The following is a 25,394-nucleotide window of genomic DNA, read 5'->3' as shown; positions in this document are numbered from 1 at the left end:
GTGGCAACAGGCTGGTGTGGGGTGGATGTGTAAGCACAGAGCTTACAGGGCTCAGGGACAAAGTCAGGCTGACTTACCATGTTCTGCAGGGAACACCCAAGCTTTATTCCTAAACTTGGTATTGTAAATTTTTGGGAATGAGCTCTACTAAAATAAGTGTCCTTATGCTGTTAAAACTAGTGATGGTCTGGCTTTCCACTGTGAAACAGAGCAAGCAGCACTCCCATGAAATCCATGGGTGATCTTGTGGTTGAGGTGTATTCACTTAAACACGGCATGAGCCGTTTAGTGGTGGTTTGAATTTTAGAAAACAAGCAGAGCAGTAGAGGAAGAATAGAGGTAGAGCAGAGCATTGTGTTGTGCAAATGTAGTCTTCCACTGCAGATATCTAAGTGTTCTGATGGTTTGTGTAATAACACTTTTTTTTTCTTTTTCTTTTCTTTTTTTTTTTTTTGGTAAGAAGTGAAAAACATCAATGCTGCTCTGGGAAAGACTGTGAACACCCTTATAAACAGGAAAGTGATATGAAGCAATTCAAGAGAGATTAAAGAATGTCTGGAAAACAACAGTACAAGTTCCAACTTGGAAAAATGCAAACTGCATAAGAACAACTTGAAACTCAAATATGCAGCAGGAATAAATTGTGTTGAGGAGATCTAGGAATGATAGCAGCTAGCTGATTGGAAGTGGTATTTCTTAAACTGCAGAAGTGGGCAATGCGTGGGAAGGCACCCTCTTACATGTGGGAAGGCAGAGCATGTGGAATATTGCTCTGAGTCCCATGTATTGCACTTCTAGGCAGACAGAGGCATGCTGGAGGGGATTCAAGAACAGCAACCAAAAAAACAGGGGGGATGTTGTCTGTGAATATGCCATTCCTAAATTTTTCTTCATGAAGTAGTCAGAAGATGACAAAGAGGGAATGTGGTAACTGTCGCCAGTGTTAGAAAAAAGTAAATGCTAAACAGATTTACTTAAGGATGTATGCAAGGGGATAATCAGGAGTAATGGGAATGCTCTTATAAAAGGAACATTGAACTGAATCTCAGGAATCTCCTCAATGGAGAGATGTGCAATGCCTTGCAAGGAAGTGGTGGAAACTTCATTCCTTGGGGACATCTAACACTTGACCACACAAAGCACTAGGAAGTTTATTAGGGGAAATGACTGCATTGGATGGCGGGGGAAGTATGATACAAAAGATCACTTTCAATTTATCTAAATGTATGATATGAATGGGAAAATATGTACCAGGATGTTTGTGATTTCCACATTCAACAGGCTTAAACTGTCTTTCATTTATAGTAATGAGAGACCAATTTATTCCCAAAAGGTTCCTCTTTTTTTCCACTCTACCAACTGTACCTTTCCTAATTTGGGCTGTGAAGCAATAACGTTAGAGCACAGACGACTGGGAGGCTTTTTCTCAGAATAAGCAATGAATAAGCAATAGTTTTGTCAGAAAATCTCATTTTATGGGTGGGTGATGCCAAAACATAGGGCAGAAGGTGGTCATGTTGACTTAGTGGGTGTCACCTCAGTAAGATGTTCCTTCACTGGGAAGCAGCTTGGTGTTCTTCATGGAGGCACCTGGCTTTTATCAGTTCCCACATGGGTCAGGAGACACTTGCATTTGCCATTAAAATTGGCCCCCAGAATGAGTCGCCCTGGTTGTTTGATTGGAATGCTTGCAAGCCATGCTATGCCTAGAAAAAGACAAACAGAAAGTTATACATGCAACAAAAACGAGTTTACAGACACAATCTTTTGCAGAGCACACCCCTCCCATCTGTGGAAGTGCTTCCCCATCCCGCCGGCCTCACAGCAAGTGACACATCCCTGTGAGCTCTGGAGGCTTCCAGTGCTGCCTGGGTATTGGGAGATCAGGTGCTCAAGCCTTAGCTTCAGAGCAATAGGAGCTAACCAGGGAGAGTGGAAAAAGATAGAAATGTGCATCTGGCTGTGCTGCAAACCCAGCCTCGAGCAGCTGCTCCAGAGGTGTCCCTTTGCTGCAGCACTGGGTTAGCCCTGTGCTCATTAGCCTTGACAGTCTCTCTTGACAGCGTGCCCTCTCTATAATCTAAAGCTGTGCTTGGGAGATAAGGGCTTTGTGTACTGGTTGTAAAAGCGAGGCTGGAGTGGAAATTCACAGGGCTGGAAGTTAGAGAGTAGCTTTGCAGCTACATTGAGAGAGCCGTAGAAGGGTGAGGGCTCCTTCTTTCTGCACGTTCAAAGCAACTTCTCCTCCAGTCTCTCACAGGGCATTTGTTTGTGCTTTGTGTTCTGCCCCCGCCTACACAAATCCTTGTGCTGAAAGGTTTTTCTTGTTTTATTCTGGAGTCACTTTGGATGCATTGTCCTCTCCCAAGTGTTTTGTACTTCTGACAAAGCAAGGTGCTTGTATAACGTTGCTGAAGGGGAGGGAAAATAGTGGGATTGGAGGAAAAACACTTACCTTGAGAAACTTTTAAGAATCTAATTTTATTTTGTGTCTCAGATCAAAGGCTGATTTACTCTTGAAATGTCCATAGCTCCATGGTATTTGTCTACTTGCACCTCTTTGGCTCTTAATTGGTTTGGAAAATTCCCTTGTTTACTCACTATGAGAGTCCTGAGAGCCCTCCCACCACCATTCTTGCTCTGCATATTATCAGATCTCAGGGAAAAGCTGGACTTAGCAAATTCTTTTCATTTAAAGAAAAAGGAAAAATCTAACACTTCTATATGGGTGAAATAAATTGAGCTGAAAGTGGTTCTCAGTAAAGGAGAGGTAAGAGTTTGGTAAGAGAATGTCATCTAATATAGGTATGGGGTTTGTCTAATATTGTTTAATAGGTATGGGTTTGGTAAGTCATCTAAAGATATAGCAGTAAGAATGGAGATATCAGCAGTGGAAGGGTGCACAGCCTTTGAGCTTCCTACCCTCCTGTCTGCCAGCTTTTGTGTTGTCCCAGACTAATACTCCTTTTCACTCACCCACCTGCTTGGTTTTCAGTGGGTTTGTCAAGGCAAACAAGGTGGAAAACATGGGAAGCTAAATAATAGGCTTCTAACCATTATCCTGTTAAGAGCAATATTTTATGACTCTGAAGTGGATGCAGGATCTTGCTCCTTTGAGCTCTGCCCTCAGTGAGCACATACTAAGTGTTACAAGAGTAGTTGTAGCCCAGGACCTGGTGGGGACATAGGAAATCAAGCAGAGGAAATATCAGATGTGTACCCAGGTCTACAGATGGTCTGTGGAGGTCCCCAGAGTGAGGAATTGAAATAGCAAGCTGTTCATCTTTGATTCAGCATTCTTACTGGACTCCAGCATCCAAACTGTGTTCCATTCCTGAAGTTTCTGTGTGTCATCTCTCAAATACAGCATCTCCTTGTCTGTCTGCCAATACAATGAAAACCCAGACCATGGCACCTTGGTATGGCCACCCTTCCTTTACTTTTACTGAAGCATCCTAGGTGCCAGCAACATTGATCTTCTCAAGCCTCCTAAACAACAACCTCTTTTTTGGTTCCTTGTTCTGACCACTACATTGCTCATCTCTTTGCTTACTTTTGCTGGATGACTCCTTCCCACTTTTGCTGGCCCTACCCTTCATGTCAAACAAATGTATCCCCCAGGGGCCTTTTGCAAAGGTGACCCGGCTGTCACGCCCCAAAACCCCATTCTGGCTGGGACACATTCCATCCCAGGTGTCTGCAAAATCATTTTCCTCTCCTTTGGATCTCTGAAAAGCTGCCACTCCCCACACTCCACCAGCACCTACCAGGTATGTCAGGAGCTGAAGCTGCCTGGTCAGTGCCAAATATTGTCCTTGTGTTATTGAGATTTTGTCCTTCCCTTTCTCCTTCACATGAACCTAAACAAAAGTGAGATTGTGCAGAGGATATTCATGTGACTTCATTAATTTCAGGCTACTAAATCAGGTGGAGTAATTTAGGTTCCCTGCAGAGTCAATAAAGGAAGACAACATCTAATAAACCTCCTAAGTTGTCCTACCCTTTTCCACCGATTGCATAAGGAGCTTATTTATCTAACTTAGGCAATAAATATATCCCCCTGAACATAATAATAATAATAAAAAGATCACCCTTCCTCTCTATGCCCAGCTTCTTCTCTGAAGAAAGAAAGTGTTGGGGAATTATGTGTGTAGTAAAGAAAGGCAGGCACAGGGAGCAAGGAGGAGAGAAACTGAGGGGAGATGAGAATGAGAGACTGGGGTGATGTGAAAGGAAGAATGGGAAATGAGATGAGGTAGTTGAAAAGATCCTCAGGAACAAATAAACTTAAGAGATGGAACTGGAGGAAAGATAACTGTAGAAGAGACATGGAAGGAAAAGAGAAGTGAGCAGCTGGAGGCAATATGATGCTTATCAGAGAAGTGTTTGGGAGTGGGCAGGAAGGAAGCAGCCACCAGGAAGGAAAGATACATTCAAAGTGATACCAAATGTGAGTCTGGGGTAGAAGGGCCAGCTGTGATACTAAAAAGCCTGAGAAGGGAAGGAAAGGGGAAGAGGAAAGGGAAGAGGAAGGGGCATGAAAGATAGTGAGTTCAGGAAACAAATTCTTACAAACTTTAAAGGAATGACACTGTGCCAGAGGAAGGCTTGGTTGAATCCACTGACAGAAATGGTCAGACAGGAAAAAAAAAAAAAAAAAAAAAGCAGCTGCAAGTGGAGGACAAATGAACAAAGAAAAGGCACTAAAAGTAGAGTAGGCACAGAAACCAAGGGTCTTGGCTTGCTGTCTTGGAGTCTTTCCAGGGACTTTAGTGGGAGCAGATTTGGGCCTGGAGCATTTGAAATGACTGTTGCACAGACTTTAGCCAGAACTCATTCTCATAACTCCTATGTAAAAATTGTGTATCTTCAAAGCTTTTGTGGATCTGTATGTATGCAACCCCAATCCTGCCAATCCCTGCACTGTAAAATCCTAGATGATTGCTGCACCCTCTGGGGACTGAATAGGATTTGAGCTCTCCAAGCATGTAAACACTCGCTGTTTGGGTTGCACCTTGCCGCTGCAAATAGAACCACTGACCTGCAAAGTACAGCACCTTAACTCTCTGTAAAATAGATACAGATCCAAGGTGTCACAGAGGTGGACCCAAGACTTCTGGCTTTGTGTCCACACAAAGCAGCTGTTTCCAGCTGGAATGGTCCCTGTACTTTTTTACTGAATTTCTGATCTGTGATTTTGGAAGGCTGTTCACTGCCATATTGTTTTTGCCTTTTCTTTCCTTCATCCCCTTTCCTCCTAAGGAATGACCACAGTGCCTCTGAAAGTAAACAAAGTACAGGACAGGTTTGGCAGGACCTTTCAAAAGGAAAATATTCCCTCTCCATCTGAGTGGTTATGAATAATGTTCTCCATAGCACATTTAGTTCAGACTTCAAAGCTGTTGTCACTGAAGTGTCAAAGTTGATTTGAAACACAGATTGACAAAAAGAAAGCACTCACAAGAAATACAATTCTTGCCCAGAACAGATTTTCAAGGTACCTGTGGCCACCTGGGCTAAGCTGCTTTTATAAATTATTAGATTTCTCTGCTCAGCACCGCTTACTGGCTTTCTGTCCATCATTGCTCTTCCATAGGGAAGTGTGGCTTTTAATGCTGCCTTAGAGAAAGACAAAGGGTACAAATCTGCTGAGCATCTTCAGAAATGGTCCCTCTGCAGCATCATCAGCACCTGGCACTGCTGCCCTGGGTGCTGCTGTCCCAGTGTGATGACTTTTCTCTGGGCTGCAGAAATTTACCTGCTATCAAGCAGTGTTTGATGAAGATCAGAGCAGAAAACAAGGCTAGATGAAATCTGCTTGGCTAATTTGTGTACCTACCTCACCCTCTGTAAGCACTCAGCCTCTCGCCCTTTGCCCTCCTCCTGAGAAGAGAGCACTTGTTGAACTGAGATGCACCACCCTGCTCTGATGCCAGGGTGATAAACATGAAACAAAAAGCACATGAATGCAGGCACCCAGCAGCCCTGTCACAGCTGGATGGAACCCAGTCACTGTTAGGCTGTTAGCATGTTGTGCTCCCTGGGCATGCCCTTTCCAAGCTCTGGCAATGTGTGCTCCTTCTCCAAATCAAATAGAGACGGCTCCATCCACTTGAAAAAACACCTCCAAAATGCAAAACTCCACAGGTAGACACAGCACACAGTTGGTGCAGAATGTTCTGGAGTCCATCTTGCTGTGAGAAAAGCAAGAAGTGCTTTCCCCCTCCCCTTCTTTTGGCCACAGATTGACAGCACATTGTCTGCATTTACCCCCTTTTGCTGTGGCTTTCTGGCAGTGATAACCCCAGGGCTACAGAACATGGATGGTCAGTCCCTACCTGTGGACAGAATGGGTTCTTGTCAAACTTCTGTGCCTGTCTGCTCTTCAGTGAGACCTCTGGGTGTCTCCTTTAAACTGACTGCTTTTGTGATTGGGTATGTGTATGCACATGTAAGTGGCCTGTAATGGGTGTGGAGCAATTTTAGTACCTCTCTAGGCTCTAGAAGAAATGGCCCAAATCAGAATGATTAAAAAAAACCCAAAAAACCCACCAAAAACAAAAGAGAGAGGACAGCAGAGAAAATTTTCTCTCTGCAGTTCTAAGAGGGGTTTTGTGGGACTTTTGTGGAGGTAGAAATTGGGTTGAATTCTGTCAGGAACTGCTGAGTCGGAAATCTGCTTTTGGCTCAGAGGCCACCTCAGATGAGAGATGCAGACCCAGATTTTGGAAAAATGCACGTGCCTCTGCTTTTGGATGCCAGCAACCTGTTTTTGCAGAGGCACTGAGTTGTTTTTTTGATCTCAGTAGGAGTTCTGGGTGCGTTAATGCTCATGCAAATCAGGCTGCATGTATCCAAAGTCAGGCAGCCAAAAGCACAGACGCCCCAAATTTTCAGGCTGATTATTACATAATCACAGCTCAAAAACCTCTCTGCATTTAATTTTCCCATGTTGATAATACTGCGACTCTAAAATGTTCCTCAGGTGGACCCTGGGATGAGAGTCAAGCCTTCATTTAGCTGGAGAAAAAGGATCCCTGTCAGTGAAAGCCATACTTGCTATATTACAGGAAAACGTGTATCAGAAGATCTTAAGTTTTCTTCTTATTCTCCTTGCCCATCCTATGTCCCTGGATATATTGAGTAAATTCTCTGTGGTCCTTGTTGTGCACACTAAAAATAGTAGTCTTGAAGACATGCTATGAGCTGTTCTTAGTGTTTGCAACACCCAGTAGGGAGGTGGTCATAGTTTTGCTCAGTGGGTAAGGTGAATGTTTTTGGGAGAAGTGCTGGTTCAAGTCAAAGAAGATCAGGATTTTTTTCCCCTTGGAAAATAAAAAAAAAGAAAGCCAAGCATTTCTTATGATCTTGAAATGCTATACAAGATCCAGAGTGATATAGTCTCTTTCTTATTCCTGTTAATTAATCTCTTCCTTATAGAAATTTAGGTCAATCTTTAAATGAAAATTTCCATCCTGAAGTGAAAAAGCAAAAAGTTTCCGTTTGACATTTCTGGAACAAATAATTTTCAGAGATGCCAGACTAAACTTTTTCAATGCTACAATTTTTTTTCCTGCTTGTTTTCAGCTGGAACTCTTTGCTTCACTTGACCTGAACTTGCAGTTCTTGACAATCCATCTGAAATGGCTTTTTCCCAGAAAATATACTATTCACAAAAATAGCTCATCCAGCTGAACCCAAGCAGAGGATTTTAGTCTCATCCAGTTGGTTACTGATTTGTAAACTAGCCAGCAGCCTGTAGCCTGGTAGCCAAGTTGTCAAATTGTTCTTTATTTCTGCTGAATGAACTTCTAGGAACTGCAGTGAGTAAGCAGGGCCTTGTTTCATTAGGCAGCACACATCCATGCAAAGCCAAGCTCACCCATGCTGCAAAGAGCATGTTTCTACCAGGTAATGAAATCAGCTGGAACAAAAAGGTATTTGAAGGCTGCAAATAAACTAGAAGCTTCTGCTGAAAAGATAATTGAGAGAGTATGTGCCTTGTCCAAAGGCAGTGAAAGCAACAAGAGCCTGAGGGTGAGAGACTGGGAGGTAACATGAGCTACGTTTGGATGCTGGCTTGGGATTTTCTTCAAGAATAACAGGCAGTAACTGCTGGGGAGCTCCTGTGCAACTTTCCAGCAGAAATCTCCTACCTGACTTCAAGGTTGGTTCCTCAACTTCCTCACTGGAAACTTGGTGCTGGTGATAGAAAAGATTGAATGTCAAAATGTGACCAATTAAATGATTTAAACTTTTACAGTTTCTTTTCTGTTATGTGCCTGATGCAGAAAATAAAAATCGCTATCGGTGGTCATGATGAGGAATTTCCAAGCAGATTTTTTTTGGACAGGTCCAAGGGATGAGGGTTGGAAAGTTTGGGCATTGGACAGCCCAGCTGCTCCCCCAGGCCAGCCACACTGCACTGGCAGGTCATGCAAGCAGCAGGGACCCAGGCAGCTCACCTGGCCTGCCCCAGGGGCTGGGGGAAGCCCACCTCGCACCCTCTGAGATGCCACCAAGCCGAGGCACTTGCTGCAGTTGCTTTGTGACAAACCCTCCGTTTTTCTGATGGATTAGAGTTCCATGAGAAGGCTCCCACGAGGCAGACAGCAGGAAGGTTGGTGGGGAGAGCCCAGCTCTGCCGTGGACTCGGGGAAGGAGGGAGCGGGAGGGCCTGTTGCAGCAGGCTGTGAGGGGAGAGCGCTGGAAGCCCCCCAGCTGCGCTGCTCTCCTCGCCCGCCCGCCCGCAGTGGATCCCGGCCCGGCCTCCTTCTCCAGCCACAGCTCCGGAGCAGGGTGAGGAGCCTGGCCTGGCATGAAAGCACCATGTCCTGGGCGGCACCAGGCACAGCTGGCCCAGGGAGGGGATTGTCCCACTTTGGTCTGCTCTGGGGCAGCCTCAGCTCGAATATTGTGTGAAGTTTTGGGTGCCACAATGTAAGAAAGACATAAAGCCATTAGAGAGTGACCAAAGGAGGGCACAAGGATGGCAAAGGACCTTGAGGGGAAGCGTGTGAGGGGCAGCTGAGGGCACTTGGTCTGTTCAGCTGGAGGAGGCTGAGGGCAGACATGGCACTCACAGCTTCTGCTGAGGGGAAGAGGAGGGGCAGGCCCTGAGCTCTGCTCTCTGGGACCAGGGACAGGAGCCGAGGGAACGGCTGGAGCTGGGGCAGGGGAGGGTCAGACTGGATGGCAGGGAAAAGTTCTTCCCCCAGAGGGTGCCGGGCACTGCCCAGGCTCCCCAGGGAATGGTCACGGCCCCAGGGCTGCCAGAGCTCCTGGGAGCGTTTGGACACCGCTCTCAGGGGTGCACAGGGTGGGATTGTTGGGGTGTCTGTGCAGGGATTGTTGGGGTCTGTGCAGGGCCAGGGATTGGACTCGGTGATCCTTGTGGGCTCCTCCCAACTCAGGATGCTCTGTGATTCTATGATTCTGCTAGTCATGAGTAGGACGACGTTCCCCTTCCTCAGCCCTGCTCAGCTGCTGCTCTGCCTCAGCTCCACAGGGGCTGCTCAAGGCGGGCACTGGAGAGGCAGCCCTGGGCATTGCAGTCCCTCATGGTCACATTGATTGTCCTCCAAAGGCAGGGAGCCCTCCCGTACAGCGAGGACAAAGCTCCTGGGACAAGGCCTGCCACTAAGGGTGGTTTCAGAGGTTGCAACACAGATCTGGGCTTTGAGGAAGCCGAAATTACCACGGCATGTCCTCCTCTGCCCTGCTGTACTGTCGGTTTCCCCCCAGGCACTGTGTGAGAAAGTGAGCATGGATTTAATTGCCGTGGTGGCACAACATCCAGATGTTTTGAATACTTCTGTAGATTCCTCCTTGTTTGTGATGTGGTTAAGGCTGCTGGCAGCAAGGTGGGGATCATTTTATTTTGTGTCAGAGGAGAGAAAGTGATAACCCACTGTGATAGACTGGTGCTTCTTGCTGGGGCCATGGTGGGAGGGTGAGGGCTGGAGATGCAGGGGACCCCAGAGAACCCTTGGTGAGGGGAACACAGCCTGGGGCAGGCACAGCAGCTTGATGGTGAAGGCTGCTGGGCTCAGCCCTTGGCAGGGGGCTGAAGGTGCACAAGAGCAGCTGGCAAGGGCTTCTGCCCTGCTCTGCTCCACCTCATCACAGTTGCAGCTCTTGAATAGAGATATCACACATATTTGATCCTGAACAAAACCTGACTTGGGTCAGCACATCAGATGCAATTTTCCTGGGAGATCCTGGGTAAAGTGCTGGGGCTAAACGTTGCCTCTTTGGCCTCAAGCTTAGCTGGACGCAGACAGTGCAGGCCTTCCCCTTGTGGTCCCTGGCAGCCCACACCCAGCCCACAGCCCCATGCACTGGGGTTACTGACTCCCATTGGGGCCCCTCAAGAATGAGATCCCAGCCCTGCAGTTCAGCTGCTGGTAACTGGAACTCCTGTGAAGTCCTGCTGTGTGGTGGACAGAGGGTAGTGGGATCAGGCATGCAGGACAGGTCTGAGCACTAACCAGCATTAGAAAGTGACAGCATGAAACAAAATGAAGTTGCTGTTTGAAATATTTTTTGCAACTGCTCGTGGAGGATTATGCATTGTGTTTTTTTTTGGTCTGGACTGGACATCCCAAGACTCAGCTGAGATTGAAGCACATCTTCTAGAGGAGGATGTTGCTTTGGACAGGCACTGCCTGCACCTGCCTTAATGTCTAAATATGAACCATCACCTATTACTCTCAGTCTGTCTGGTAAGTGCTAAGCACTGATCGTAGCTGGGCTCTCATGCTGATGATGGCTGCTGAGTTGGTGCTTCTGCATTCAGTGTTGGTAATGGATGTTCCAGTTCCCATCTGGGGTCAGGTGTTTAATGTCCATCTGGTTTCAGTCATGCTGTGCCAGTTTATCACACTGAGTTATAGACCTCTGCTTCCTGGGAAGGTCCTTTGGGGAACAACACACCATCACTGGCAGAAGCAGAAGTAGCTGCAGATCTAAGCTGCTTTTTCTGCAGTCCTTCTGCGGTGAGTGCACACAGCTATAACTTTCAGAAAGCTCTTTCTCATTTTGTCTTTGTCTCCTTTATGGAATGAGCAGTCCCTGAGCATCCTTTTCTCCCTTCCTAAGGCTGGGAGATCAGCTTTGCCTCTGTGGCTGTAGCTATCCCACTGAGTTCCTCACCTTATCAGCTGAACTGGCTCCCTGAAAGTGAGTCCATATAGGAGGTGGGATTTTGTTTTGCTTAGTTTTAAAAAAGAAAAATGTTTGTGCATTTTATATATAGGCTAAGGGCCCACACAAGGAAAAAGTTTCTAATTGTTCCTGATGCAATGTGTTTGGCAGTGAGAAAAAAATGTGGGTGGGGAATACAACACCTACTGCAATTATCCTTCTTGCCTCCTTGTAGGGGGAGTGAAGAGAACGAAAGCAATTTGTCTTTGGCAGGCATTTGTGCTTTTCTGTAGGGCTCTGAAGTTGTTGACTATCAATGCAAACAAAGATCTGCACACCTAGTGTCATACTTGTGTAAAGATGTAAAAAAATAAATAAAAGCAGCTCGCAGATTTAAATTAAGTTAATTAATGACTCCTCACATGCTGCTAAATGACAAAACTGAACCCCCCAAATCCCCTCAGTGTCTTCCGTGGACTTTATCAGGCAGCAAAGGACCAGAAGCGTTCAAGGTGAGGGGAAATGTCTCAGGGGCAATCAGGGACATTAGGAAAGTACCTGCTGCCTCTGTGAATAGAGCAACACCCACCTACCTTGCATCATCTTCCCCCAGCTCATCTTCACTGAGGCTGTGAAGATCAAAATACTGGTGTGAGCTGGCAGGTGAATATCATGGGGATTTCAGAGCCTGGAAATTTCAGCAATCTTGTGTGGGGGTGGTTACTCCTGTGGCCAACTCTTCATCAAAGACGAGATGGCGCTGGAAGTGTGTGTCACACTGCCAAGGAAGCATCCAGGAGACTGTGCTGTGTTTTGGATAATCAGATACAATGCGTGCTGAAGTTAACTTTCTCTCCAGTGGATTTTTATCTTGGAAAGGATGGGGCTTCTCTCTGAAGCCTACACACAGGGTGGTCTTGACACAGGAGGCCACCAGTGGCAGACCTATTGCATTGTTTGGAGATACATGGTGCTCCCGGGTGAATAAAGGGGCAGCACCAATGAAAGACAGCAGGGTCTCTCTCTCCCCACCAGTAGGGGACCTGGGTATCCCCTATGAACCATGGAAGTGACACTTGTCTTCCATGTTCCTCTACCCCACTCTTGTTCCTCTGCCCCCCATGAACCCCCCATCAAAGGAGCTACAGACTCTTTTGAAACAAAACTGTTGGGTCACTCTCAGGTGGCTGCACAGAGCAGCTGGGGAGGTCATAATTGAAAGGTAGAAAGTAAATGGTGAGGGCTGCAGCTGATAGCCTCAGAGAGCTGTGCACATATGAGCTCTTCTGAAGCACAGACAGCAGAGCACTGCTGTTTGACAGTGTGCAAAGACTGCCCCAGGAATTCAGTTTTCCAGCCTGGTTTGCTTGAAAGTGGAAACAGATATGGGTGTGCTGGGTTACATGTCAGAAAGCAAAAAGGGAATGGCAGCATGGAGCACCATGGGAGGCAGATGGTCACGGAGAGCTGGCCCAAGTGGGATCCAGCTGGGCTGTGGTTTCCCACTTTGGGATGCTTTTTCCCACTGTCCATCTTACAGCAGCACTGCTGCTGTGTGGTTGGGCAGTGAGTCAGCCTGAGGAGCTGAAAACCAGCCTTTTCCTTCTGTGCAGGTTATTTCCACCAGATCAGTGTGTGTGGTGGCTGCTAGAAGGCTGGGGCTGGCACCAGGAGGGGTGTGAGAGTATGTGGGAGGACCTGGGTGTATCAGACTGACATCTGAGGCCGCAGAGAGATGCTGCTTGTTGTAGATTAGGGTGTTGGCTGCTCCCGAGGACGTGTAACAGGAGCAGAAAAAAGCTGGCAAGCTGGTTCTTTATTATGTTTTTATCCTTTTTTCCCCTTGTTAGTCTCAAATGGAGCTGTGTTCCTCTCCTTTCTGCAGGTGCTCCAGGAAGCAGTGTATTGTCTCCTGCTGCTTTGTAACAGCTACTTATGGTTGCCCCTGGGCTGACACCTCTTCTTTCCCACACAGGCACATCCATTCCTGTAATTGGATGGATTTACCAATAAGTTCTCAATTTGGTTACATATTAAGACCTTGTCAATTTTCACAGAGGTAAAAGGCAGCCAACACAGTCAGAGACAGTTCCTGTGTCCATGGCCTGTGATTTTTACTCAATTTTGTTTTGTTTCAGCATCCGTAAGATTTAAATTACAAGCAAATCATTTGCCCAATTGGTCACATTATTACCACAGCTCTTAGTTTGGTGGAGGACAGGAGCAGATGTCACCTCTGAGATGTCCCCACTCCTGGCAAAGCTGGGCTTAGGGAGAGACTCAGTTATACCAGAAAGTCTGAATTTTTCATGTGGCTTCCTAGGGATGCTGGCAACACTGCAGTGAAACAAGAGATCAAGAGAGCAAAAGAAAACAGGGCATTTATTTTGTGGATTGGAAATTGCTCACTCATTGCATACAGACCACATGTGGCTGTGACCCACAGGAGGCATCTGTCTTACATAAAAAGAATCAAGGTGGAAGAAGTAGAAGTGAACTAGATGCTTGTTTTCTGAATAGGACTGCTTAAATGGTTCTTGAAGAGGTGAATGAATTGATTTTCCCCTTTGTTTTTCTGGCAGTAAGCCTTGGGGTCTAACAAGCTCATTACAAATAGCCTTGTGCCGATCACTAACAGGTGAAGAAGAGCAGAATTTCTCTTCCTTCCCCTTCCCCTTCCCCTATGCAGCAGCAGCAGTTGTTCAGCAAAGCCTCACAACGCTTCTTTTTTTTTTTCTTCCGAAAATTGACTTCCCAACCCAAGACACAAGGCTTGGTTGACATTTTGTGGAGGAAGGATGAAACAGGACAGAGCTGAAACACTTCCCTCTTCTGTAAACAAAAGCTGGGAGAAAAACAGTTGTTTTGAATTTAAATAAAATGTTTTCATTTGGAAAACGAATAATTTCCTGAAATAGTTATGGCTGAATGAAAAATGTTTCCTTCTTTGTGGAATTCTCTCGGATAACCATTTACCCTTTTGCAGTTGGCTCTCACACCTGTAGCCATGTTCTGTTGCTGGCTTTTCAGCAGGAACTGACCATCTCTCCTCTGTCCCTTCCCATGCAAAATCCATGGGTTTTGTTGACTTCGATGAAAACTGTAGGTTAATCAGTCCTTTAGGAAGTTGGACCATAGTTTCCTAAGTCTTGAGATGGACTTGGCATGTTTTTTTGAGGTGGGTCCTTTGTTTTGTACAACAGCCTTTTGCTGTGAAATTATGTCTATTGAAACTTTTCCAGTTGGGAAATACATGACTTGACAACACTGGATGCCTCAGTCCTTCAGAGGCCTTAGGTCTGAGGCTGATTTTGTACAGTCATTTCATCTGTGTTGCGATTTGATGGATGTCAAGACTGAATACAGGTCTCTGCAAAGTACCATCAAAACAAATTGTTGTGTTTTTCACTCCAGGGAGGGAATTGACTTGGTTGAGAAGGTTGCTGTGAGGGTTAAGTTTTACTTTTGTAGTAAACCCTCAATTTTTTCTGGGTAGGATATATTTTATGGACACTGCTCAGATCTCTATCTTGCACAGACTTTATAGAGCCCTAATTTCCATTGGCTTTAGCAGAGCAAAGGTATCACCTCATGCATGAAATTGTTACTGTAGGATGGCAGATCTCTCTGGCCCATTTTCTTCCTGTTCTGTGTAAGGTTGAGGAAATTTCAGAGGTGGGTCAGGTTATGTGAATTAAGTACTTGCTGAAGTCCTGGCCATGTGAAATTTGTCTGCCCATTAATTATTCTTGCTTGATGTTTCCATGGAAATTTTAGGAGTGATCTGCAATGTGAGTTGGGGAGGAAGAATCTGTGAGGCAGCATGTTCCAAAGAGCATTCACCAACACTGAGAATATTTTGAAAAGAAGTAAAGACAAAGGCAGCCTCTTTTGCTGATGTGTTTGCTACTGTATTTGCAGGCAATCTCACCAGGGTAATTTCCAAGTGGAGAGAAAACCTCCCACCCTAGCTGGAGGGTTGGAAGAAGCATGATTGTTGGGTTATCTGGGTTCTCATGGGAGCAGAAGGACACCTCAATGTGTGTTCCTCCCTTTCCCCATTCTGTTTCATATCAGCCAGTTCTCAATAGACTGATGTGCTCTCTGGAACCTTTCCTGCATGAAAGAGCTGGTCAGCATCCCAAGAAACAAGTGTGGATGTGTCCTGCAGCTCTCTGGGCCAGGAGCAGCCCCTCCAGGAAGCCACTAAGGAGCTTCAGTTCTTCCCTTGCTTACTGTCTTGGTTTGAAAAGACAGGTGTCTGCTAAGGAAGGCGGAAGCCTCTCTTGAAATGGAAAATGTAAACCCCCTCCCTCCAAATTATTATAATTTTGAAATTAAGGGGCTCTCAGGCAAAGATATGGGAATAGGAATAACAGTTCTTTACTAGGACAATGAAAATACAAATGCAGTAGTCCAAAAAAAAAGACTGCTGACAGAGTCAGAATAGGCCGTGACACCCTGTGGGTCAGGGTGGTGGCAGCAGTCCCATTAAATGGTGGCTGCAGCCCTCCTGCAGTGACAGCTGTGGTTCTGTTGGAGCTGTAGAAGGGTGGAGTTTTCCTCTGAAGGTCCTGTGGTGGTGTAGATGGGTTTGGTCTTCCTCTGGGAATACAGTGGAAAAGAAAGCTGCTCTTCTGTGAATCCAGTGGGAAAAGGCTGTCTCTGGTGTTCTAAATGTCAGATTCTATCCAGGTAGAAATGCTTGGCTCCTCCCCCTGGGCGGAGCATCTCACAGTGGAATGATGTAATTTTATCAGCCATGCAGTGAGACTCAATGGCCTCTGAACAGAAGATATCCCCTGGATGGAGGATGCTTGTGGAAGAGACAAAGAAAACTGCCCCTCCTGGTTTTAACAGATGCTAATAGAATACATACTTTTGGTTACATCTTGCATTGCAACCTAAGACACTTATCTGGGAAAACGAGTAAGAGTTGCACTGATTGCAGTCAGTAAGGATCTCCATGTGGGAATACCACAGTTTACAGAAGTTAGAGAAGAGAAGCACAGTGAAAGCTAATGGTTGGAAACAGAATTAAGATGGAGTTAAATGGAGAAAAAGGGACACATTTTAATGCAGGAAATGACTAACCATTCATACAGAGGAGGTGGAGTCCTCATTTTGCAGGGCTTTGAATAGAGGCCTGCTCAGATCCAAGTGAAAGTTACTGACCTTGACCCTTCCTGCAGTGAACACTCCCTGCTTTCCTTGTTGGATCATCCAAACTGACTCTTTGCTTACCTCAGCTTTTACGCACCCTCTGCTTCTTTTCCTCACTTTCTTCTGACAGGTCATGCACTCACATCTTTCTGCAGCCTACTGGAAACAATACCTGCTTTGTTTGAGCTGTCTTCAGTTCCTTCCCTTCACCTTGTCAAACACCAGGAAGGGTTGACTTGGAAACTTTGTCCATTTAGCGGAACTTGGCTTCAAGTCAACAACCCCAGGCTAACAGTGTTTATCAGGCAGTAGGAGATCAATTCTAATTCCTGAACAGTTATCATTCTTCCCGTTGTGGCTGTTCTCCAGCACTTTGAGATGCTGGGAAACTTTATGCAGAGGTGTTTGCAGGAGGCAGAGAGATTGATGTGTCCCTGCAGGTTTTACAACAGATTGTATCGGCCATAACGACCTCTACTGTCTTATGGGAGGGCACTGTGTTTTCCTTTTTTCCTCCTAAATGTTGGTTGTAGTTTGTGACAGCAGTCACACAAAGAGGGTCTGCCTGGTTTTAAATTGGTATCTCAGCCTGGTTCCTGTGCTGGCACTGAGGGTGGAGGAGATGCATACACTTGCTTTTGTTGACAAATGGACAACACTAAAGTAAACAGGTGTACTGCTCCAATTCTCTGTAGCAACTGCCAGATTCTTTCTTTCCCATTTGTACATTTAGTCTGCCAAGAATCACAAGAAATGGGTGTCCTGCAGAATGACAACCTAAGCCTTACCCTTCACTGGACATCTAGCCAGGGGTGGAGAGATGGTCAGTAATAGACAGGTTGCCCGAGTTATGATGACTACCCCTGGAAATGGTCATTAAGCACTGTTAGTGCTGTCCTTTTGAGCAAATGAGGGCTGTTACAGCCGGTTTACAACAGTACTGCCAAAGGGGAGGAGGAAAAAGACTGTTTAATTAACTGGGGACATTGGCACTGTTGGACCCAGCTCAGGTTGCTGAGCATCCACTCCCCTTTTTTCAAGGCAACAAGGTGAGGAAAAAGTATGGAGGGATGAAGGTGGGAAGACAGGCTCTTGCCCCTCTTTTTCTGCTCTGACTTCAAAATGACATAAAACTTTTCCATTGATTGGGGAAAACAGATAGGGACACCTAGAATGAAGAAACGGATGTGATTTTGTTCACCATTGGCACAGTCCTGTCTTACATTTTGTGCTGGAGTTCTGGCTTCCCTGGCAATTGATTTCTTCACACCTCATGTCCTTGAATATTTTGGAAGTTGGTCCTGGGAAGTTCATCCACACCTGGCTCTCTGTTGAGCTCTTAGGAGCTGCTCGGGGTGGTGAAAGCTTGAACCAGGCTGCAAACCTTCCCTTCCTCCCTCCGCAGCCTCCCCTTTGCTGGGCGCAGCAGGGTGGCAATGTGCAGTGGGACATTTCTCTGAAGTAGCTCATGAAATTGCATTTTTCTCCCATCAGGTGGATATAATTTAGCTTTGCTTCCAGTTCTGCCTGGTGAGGAGGCTGCAGCAGAACAGAGCAAGGTGTGCCTGTGGTGAACCCAGTGTAACCAGTAGATCCCCTGGCTTCATGGGAATCCAGTATGGACAGACCCAACGTGTGGTAGATCTACCTGTTCATGTGCTATTAGAATATTACACTGACACATCAACCTTTTCTTTCAATGATTATTGAAGCACGTTTGGTTTTGGGCTTTGTGCTGTGGCAGTGCATCCTTTCTCTCCTCACATCTTTCCTAAGTGGCTCTTTCTGCTTTGCTTGGAAGCTGCTTGGGTTTCAAACTGAGGTCAGCATTTTCTTGTTTGCTTGTGTCTCAGAGGTGGCGTCGCATCTGGGAGAAGTGAAAACCTTTCTTCCTGCATAATTAAAAAATGCTGCTGTCAGCAGCCTCTGTAGGTCCTCAGGGTGTGTGGACAGTGACTGAGGTCTTCTTTGACACCCTTCCAAAATCTCTCCTGGTCAGTGCTGGGGAGCTGGATGGAGGAATCGTGAACCACCATGCTTGTGGCAGCTGTAGTCTGCAAACCACTGCATTGTCCATGCTCCCTGTGCTGGTGTTGGCCTGGGAGCTTCCCTTTGCAGCTCAGTCAGTTTTGAAAATGGGAAGGAAGATACGCTGAACATGCACTGGTGTACCTCTTCTGTCCCAGAGCATCCAAAGGATGTTCTCTGAACTCAAGTCTAGTTCTTGAACTGAGACCAATCCTCACTGGAGCAATAGCCAAAACCACTTCTTCCACTCTGCCTTTGACCTGCAGCATTTGCTATTGTTCAGAGTGCAAAAGAAAGCTGTGCCAAGGTGTAGGATACATCTATTTCCTCTTCTAAAATTAAAGGAAAATGGCCTTAAGGGACTGAATTATGGTGGAACACACCTTGTTTCCTTCTTGCTTGATGTCTTGGCTCAAAAAGGGGTTTGCTTACTGCTTACTGTTTGTATTTTAAAGACACCAGTGAAAGGAAACAAAAAATAAACAAATACTGAGCAAGGAGCAGCTGAGTCGCACATCAGCCAGATTGTGATGGGTCATCCTGAGCTGTAGATGGGATCCAAACACTTTAACCTGCCATGAAGATATGGATCTGTTGAATGAGATCAGAGGAGGGCCACAAAGATGATCAGAGGGCTGGAGCATCTCTCCTAAGAGGACAGGATGAGAGTGGGGTTGTTCAGCCTGGAGGAGGCTTCAGGGAGACCTTAAAAAGACTTGATTTTATCTGAAGGAATCCTACATGAAAGTTCAAGTTTTTACAAGGGCATGGAGGTGATGGGACCAGATGGAGTGACTTCAAGCATAAGGAGCATAGGTTTTTATTAGATACTAGCAAGAAATTCTCCCCTGTGAGGATGGTGAGACCCTGGCACAGTATGCCAGAGAAACTGCTCCCACCCTGGAAGTGTCCAAGGCCACGGTGGACAGAGCCTGGTGCAACCTGGGATAGGGAAAAATGTTCCTGTCAATGGCAGGGGAGGAATGAGATCAGCTTTAAGATCCCTTCCAACCCAAACTATTCTGTGACTGAGTGGCTCCCACCAGAGAGCACTGGCTGTGGGCTCTGTGTGATGCTGACAGGATGTGTTTGCTGTGGCATTTGGTGGCACCTCTCTCAAGCAGGGCTGTGTTTGTTTGTTTGCTGTGGCATTTGGTGGCACCTTCCTGGGGAAGGGATGTGTTTGTTTATTTGCCATGGCATTTGGTGGCACCTCTCTGGAGCAAGGATGTGTTTGTTTGGTGTGGCTTTTGGTGGCATCTCCGGAGCAGGGATGTTCAAAAACCCTCCAGAGGCCTCACACCGTCAAAAGCAGCAGGAACCCCACCATGCAGGAGACAGGGACAGCAGGGAGCAGTTTGTGCCGCCTCATCTTGCTCTCCCCTCACCTCCTGGTTAGGGATGACCACTTGAAAATACAGTCTGCTATGCTGGAAGAGAGGGGCTGGGTTTCTAGACTGGTTTGTAAAGATGAATATTCTTTAAAACCTCTTTCTCTCCGGTCTTTGACCTGGCCTGTTAAGCGGGCTAAAAAGATGAATCAGTCATCACAACAACTCATTTTTGGTTTTTCTTTTTTCTTCTACGTCCACTCCCAGAGAAGGAAGAAGAACCAGGTACACACATCCAGTCATTATAGGGGTACTTGGCTTATCTCTCAAGAGAGACAGCAAAGTAAATATTTCAAGGGACAGCCTTGACTTTTCTGAACAACACTTCCCAGGGAAGATCAAGGCACTGCTCATATGTGTTTGGGCAGGGGGAGCCTGCAGGTTTCATTTCCTGACTGAAAACAGCTGCTCTGTACTATACTCTTAGGTACCATGGCTCTTAAAAAGAAATAGCCTTGTAGCAATGATTGCACCAACAAATTTGGCATTCCTGCTTTTATATTAAATTTTTTTATTGAGATGATGTAATTACAAGCATTTTAAAAATTATTTGCAACTCACTGGCCCTGAGAATAGGCTTGTTTTTGTTTTGTTACATTCATTTGATTCAGTCCCTTAGCCCCACACCTTAAAAAAACAAAAGCCATCATCAATAAAAACACTAGAATTTTATTTTTTTTAAAAAAAGACCTCAAACTCTGGATTCACGTACAGTTGCAGTCTGACAAAAAAAATCTGGAGAATGCATAATGTGGAGTTTGAAACATGGGGAGGATGGCAGCAACTTAGTGTTCACAGAAAGGGCCCCAGTAGTGTTCTCTGGATGGAGAGGCAGTCAACAGGTTTCAAACTTTAATCAAGAAAATATTCTGCTGTGGAACTGCAGCATGTCCTGCCTGACTGACCTGTGGCTTGTTGAGGCTTGTAGCAAGTTGATGACAATGAAGGTCCCACTTAACCTTTGCATAACCACTTAACCACTCAGAACCTTTGCTGGGTGCTGAGGTTGGCAGGGATCTGGTCAAACCCCCTCTGGTCAGGCAGGACCAACCAGGCACAGTTGCCCAGGACCATGTCCAAGTGACTTTTGTGTGTCTTCAAGGATGAAATGCTTTCTCCCTTTCCCCACTTGCTCTGGTGGCAAAGGCAGACAGTTTGGCTGTTTTGCTGCTGGCAAATTCTACACTGGGAAATCAGAAACTGGGGGAGGGGAGGAAGGCAGGTGTCAGTGTTGGTGGAAAGACAGTGTTACCTTTGCTAGCCCTGGCAGGCAGCGACACATTCCTATGGCTCAGGATGTTAATGCTGTCTTTGCATTCCCATGGATCTGCTAGTGGAAGTGAGGTCAATGGGAATCTCCCTCCTGCAGCTGCTCTAGCCTGCCACTGCTTTTTTATTTTTAGTCATACCTAATAAACTCACTTCAAAGACCCCAAGAGCAGTTCAAATCCTGCAGTTCCCACAAGAGGCCCCAAGGCCCTGCAGTCCTGGCAGCTCCAGTGTCAACCACACCATTCCCTTTGGCACCTGGAGACCTGTCAGGAGACAGGAAGGGCCTCTGTGGGACTGGTCTGTTCCAAGGTCAAAGGCTACTTTCATTCCAAATAGCATCAGCCTTGAGAGAACTCCTTCTCTGTGGCTGTGATGACATTGTCTTAAGATGTCCTTTGTGTGTGAACTGGGAAGTTTCCAACAGCCACAAACATTTTTTTCCCTTTGACTTAGATTGTGCAAGTAGAAGTGATTGCATTTCTTTGTAAAGGTGAACATTTCTACGATGAAGCTTCCCTACTGGACAATGTGTGATTTTCCTGTCTTACCCAGTGCTGAGGATGGACTTAATTTGGTAGATAATGGTGAGGAAATGGGTGGATTGTCTCTGGTTCTCTGTATTCTGCAGTGTGCACCTTGGCCATGACAAAAAGCTGTGACTCATCAGAGCACTTTATGCAGAAAGTCTCTATTTTTTTGGTCCCTCACCATCTTGTAACAGCAGGCTGAAGAAAATAATGCAGGTATGCAGTTGTCTAGACCACAGCAGTAGAGAGAATGAATCATCCTCTGCAAAAACGTTCTCTTTTTACCACTGGAAACGCAAGGATCCAGCTAGAGCCTTTCTTTACATTGGTACTTCTGATCACACTCCATCTGTCAAATTCACCACTTCATTCCAGCTCCTGAGACCTGGCTGCAACTTGGGGGCCCTTGAGCAATGTGACAGAGTAACTCCTTGGGCCCTTGCTCTCAAGGGACCTTGGATTTCAGATCTGTCACTACTGAAGTTTCACAGTGTCTCCCAATCTCACGCCTCATGAGCTCCAAGGACTTCAGAGTCACGCCAGAGACAGGTGACACATTGCTAAAAAACTCTCCAATGTCCATTATTCTGAGGCAGAGCAGATCAAGTACATGGTGTGCTGGGACTTGTAACTTACTGACTGTGATTTTATAGAAAAACATGGCTGGGAAAAGCTCAGGGAGAAATGTACACCCTGTCATTCCTCATCAGATACTGGCTCAGAAAAATCTCTCCTTGTTGTACGATGCTTATCTACACCCTTAACAAAGCTGTTCCTTCTACGACCCGTGACTCAATATTAAGTCTTTGGTGAGATTGGCCTATCTCTGTTTAAACACAGGGGACACTGTTCATTGCAGAGTGCCATTTTTCCCTGGATAGATTAACCCTCTTGTTAAGTACGTGGAAAGAGCAAATGTCGTGTTGGTTTAATAGCTGATAAAAGCTCTATCATGGGAATGTACCTTGTTTTTTGGTTGAAATGGATTAGATTAGCCTTTTGATTTTTTTCCAGATCTAGTTTCTTTTATGTTTCCATTAAAGAGGCTTTCTGCTTTTAATGCACTGCTGTGGACGTGCTTTCTTTCAGGCACCATGTGATTCCTGCAGTTTTCCTATAAACCTTCTCCCTCTGCAAGCATCATTTTGATGCTAGATCTTCCTTCCATTCAAAGGACCCCTGCTGATGGATCACTGGACACCACAGACATTCCTGTCCTGGTGGTCCAAGCTGTGAAATTAAACAGGCCAGCAGTTTCTCTTGTTTGGGCATCAAGGACTGCTGAGCTTTCTGTGACCAAACTAGGCATAGCTCTTTGCCTCATGCCAAGCACCCTCAGTGCAGCAAACCAAATGGAGGCACCTTGCAACCAGAACAAGACCCCATACCAAGAAAGCAACACAGCTGTAGGGTTTGTTTTTCTCTTCTCTTAAATCATGTTAAAAACAGGCAAGCTGGGACAAGCTTCCTTGATGGCAGAGCTGTAGGATGGGGGAGGGCAGTGGGAGGCATAAAAAAAACAACCAAATCCCAAAACAAAGCCAAAATCAATTACAAGATATAAGTATAGCTATTTGGTCTCTAGTTCTCTAACATCAGATTTTGGAGTGGTGAATCATCTACCTCTCCAGCAGCACAAAATAATCCTGGAGAGGCTTCTGAGTAATACAAACCATGTGATGAGTCCCTTTGCTTTCTCCCTATGATGTAAGGAACAGTCCTTCACCTTTCACCCCAAAATTGCTAGCAGGTATGAGAAACACCTCTTCCTTCTGTAATTACAGATGCTTCAGTCTTTCTTTTTATAGAAAACTCTGAACTGAAATGCACAACTCTGCATTGTGAATATACTGGGGGGATTACATATATATTTTTATATATATATATATGGAACTTTTAGATATATATACACACATATATATGTATTTGTCCCCACCCTCCCTTCCCCCTCCTCCATTTTACCACTTCTTTGCTAGAAGGAGGGAAAATGTTAACTGATAGTCACTTGCAGAGGTTTGTCACATTTATTTTTCTCCTCTCTGGAGCACTTAGGTGATTGGTTTTGGTCCATATTCCAGCAATTAACAGCCACTCAGAGTACTCTTTGTGAGCCCAAGCTACACTGGGATGACAGCCCAGCCTACATCTGAAGGGTGTCTCCTCTTCATTTGACAGGTATGTGTGAGAAATTCTTTTGGTAGATGTCACCGACATGTTTTAGGAAAAATCCTTTCCTTAGGATTTTTCCCTCCTGAGAAGCTGAGAGGCCTCAGGAACAAACTGTAAACAGTTCTTATCTTCTGCTGTGGAATGCAACAGGGGGAATCTGTGATTGGTCTCATCTGGTTGTTTGGAATTAATGCCCAATCACAGTTCACCTGTCCAGACTGTCTCGGTGAGAGACAAGCCTTTGTTATTCATTCCTTTTCTATTCTTAGCTTAGCCTTCTGATGAAATCTTTTCTTTCTGTTCTTTTAGTATAGTTTTAATATATTTTCTATCATAAAATAATAAACCTAGCTTGCTGATACATGGAGTCAACTTTCTCGTCTCTTCCCTCATCCTGGGACCCTTGTGGACAATACTACAGGTATTCAACACATTTCCCAGTGGCAGCACATATAAATTGATCCAAGCAAACTGGAAGCCTTGAGCAAATCCCTTCTGTGTTGCTATTGTTTATGCAGTGTTGTGTCATGAGACTTGCACAGAAAATAAGAGCACTCTATTTCCATAGGAAAGCCTTCCAAAAACAAAAAACCAAAAAAGAAGAAGCATAATCTGATGTCTTGTCCTATGTGAGATAAGGAAAGTCAAACTGCATGTTTATTAGGGAAAAAAAATGACAAAAAAACCCCAAAACTGAAACAAACCAAAAAGAAAGAAAAAACTCAAGGGAGACTTTGTAGGAACAGTGAAGTAGTGCATAAGTCCAGGCTTTCTCCCCTCGGCTTTCCTGCCAGCACCACTTCTGCCGGTGAGTTTGTTTTGTTAAGGTGCTTCAGGTCCTGCGTGGTCTTCAAGCTAAGCAGCAACCTCAAGTACTGCTCCTGTGCTGTTGCTTCCCCTCCCAAACCGTGCCAACCGTCAGGCTGATGTTCCTCCCCTGGACCCACAGAGGTGCTGCACCTGTTTCCTTCAGCACTCATCTTCTTGGTATATTTGTTCATCCAGTTCCTGGGATTCAAGGTGCTCCAGGCGGTCTGTCCGGCCACTCATGATCTCGTCTGGGGTCTTCATGAACCTGCAAAACAGAGAAACAAGTGCATTTCTCAGGGGTCTCAGCTTTTATCTTCATCACGTTGTTGAGACCCCTGAGCTCTACAGCTCCTAAGATAATCTTTGCTGTATCCTCCCAAAGCCTTGGTATTTCCCAGCTTCTCCCTAGGTGTCTTCCCTCCTCCAAACCTTGAAAAGAAACAAAGAAATCACCGGCCTTTACCCTGGCTTCTTGAGAGCCCAAATCTGAACAAACCCCACTGATTTTTCCAAAGAAATATATTTATTTCTTCTCCCTCATATTGTTTGCTGTTTTCATGTCAGATGACAGCTTGGCCCAGGTACACTCATGTGTGGTGTCTGGTGACAGAGACATGAAAGTTGTTTATGATCAGCATATTTCAAAGCACAAGCCCTTGCAAGGTGTGGGGAGGCACAGGGTTACTGGTTTGTGCAGGCTTGCGTGTAGGTGAGTGAGAAGAACATGAAACACCAAAGGAACAGAGGGGGGGAAAAAGTCAAGGTCCAGTTCAAAACAAGTTCCAGGAATGGAAAAAGCCCTGAAGGAAAAAGGTTTAGGGCTAGAGAACTGTAAGCAATGACAGTCTCTTCCTGTGTGCTCGTAGAAAGTGTGACTGCAGTGAGGCAG

At 45.7% G+C, this 25,394-nt stretch overlaps 1 protein-coding gene and 1 long non-coding RNA gene across 6 annotated transcripts in view; both read right to left on the bottom strand.

Annotated features, from left to right (window-relative positions):
- Positions 1 to 1,453: 1,453 nt before the first annotated feature.
- LOC132327061 (uncharacterized) lies at positions 1,454 to 6,410 on the bottom strand. The gene is made up of 3 exons (XR_009486434.1): positions 6,339 to 6,410; positions 3,768 to 3,860; positions 1,454 to 1,706 (listed from the first exon to the last, which is right to left on the bottom strand). It is a non-coding gene; the product is annotated as an uncharacterized LOC132327061 (long non-coding RNA).
- Positions 6,411 to 20,218: 13,808 nt separating this feature from the next.
- Positions 20,219 to 25,394, bottom strand: part of ETV6 (ETS variant transcription factor 6) — a 128,463-nt gene continuing 123,287 nt past the window's right edge. For all 5 annotated transcript variants that reach the window (XM_059845795.1, XM_059845792.1, XM_059845794.1 and 2 more), the window contains one exon: positions 20,219 to 24,770. In XM_059845795.1, the coding sequence (XP_059701778.1) occupies positions 24,665 to 24,770 (106 nt within the window). In that variant the 3' untranslated portion in view covers positions 20,219 to 24,664. The remainder of the gene's footprint in view (positions 24,771 to 25,394) is intronic.

Source organism: Haemorhous mexicanus, chromosome 5 (assembly GCF_027477595.1).
Source record: "Haemorhous mexicanus isolate bHaeMex1 chromosome 5, bHaeMex1.pri, whole genome shotgun sequence".
NCBI classification, from domain to species: Eukaryota; Metazoa; Chordata; class Aves; order Passeriformes; family Fringillidae; genus Haemorhous; species Haemorhous mexicanus.
This window is presented reverse-complemented; position numbering and strand designations above follow the sequence as displayed.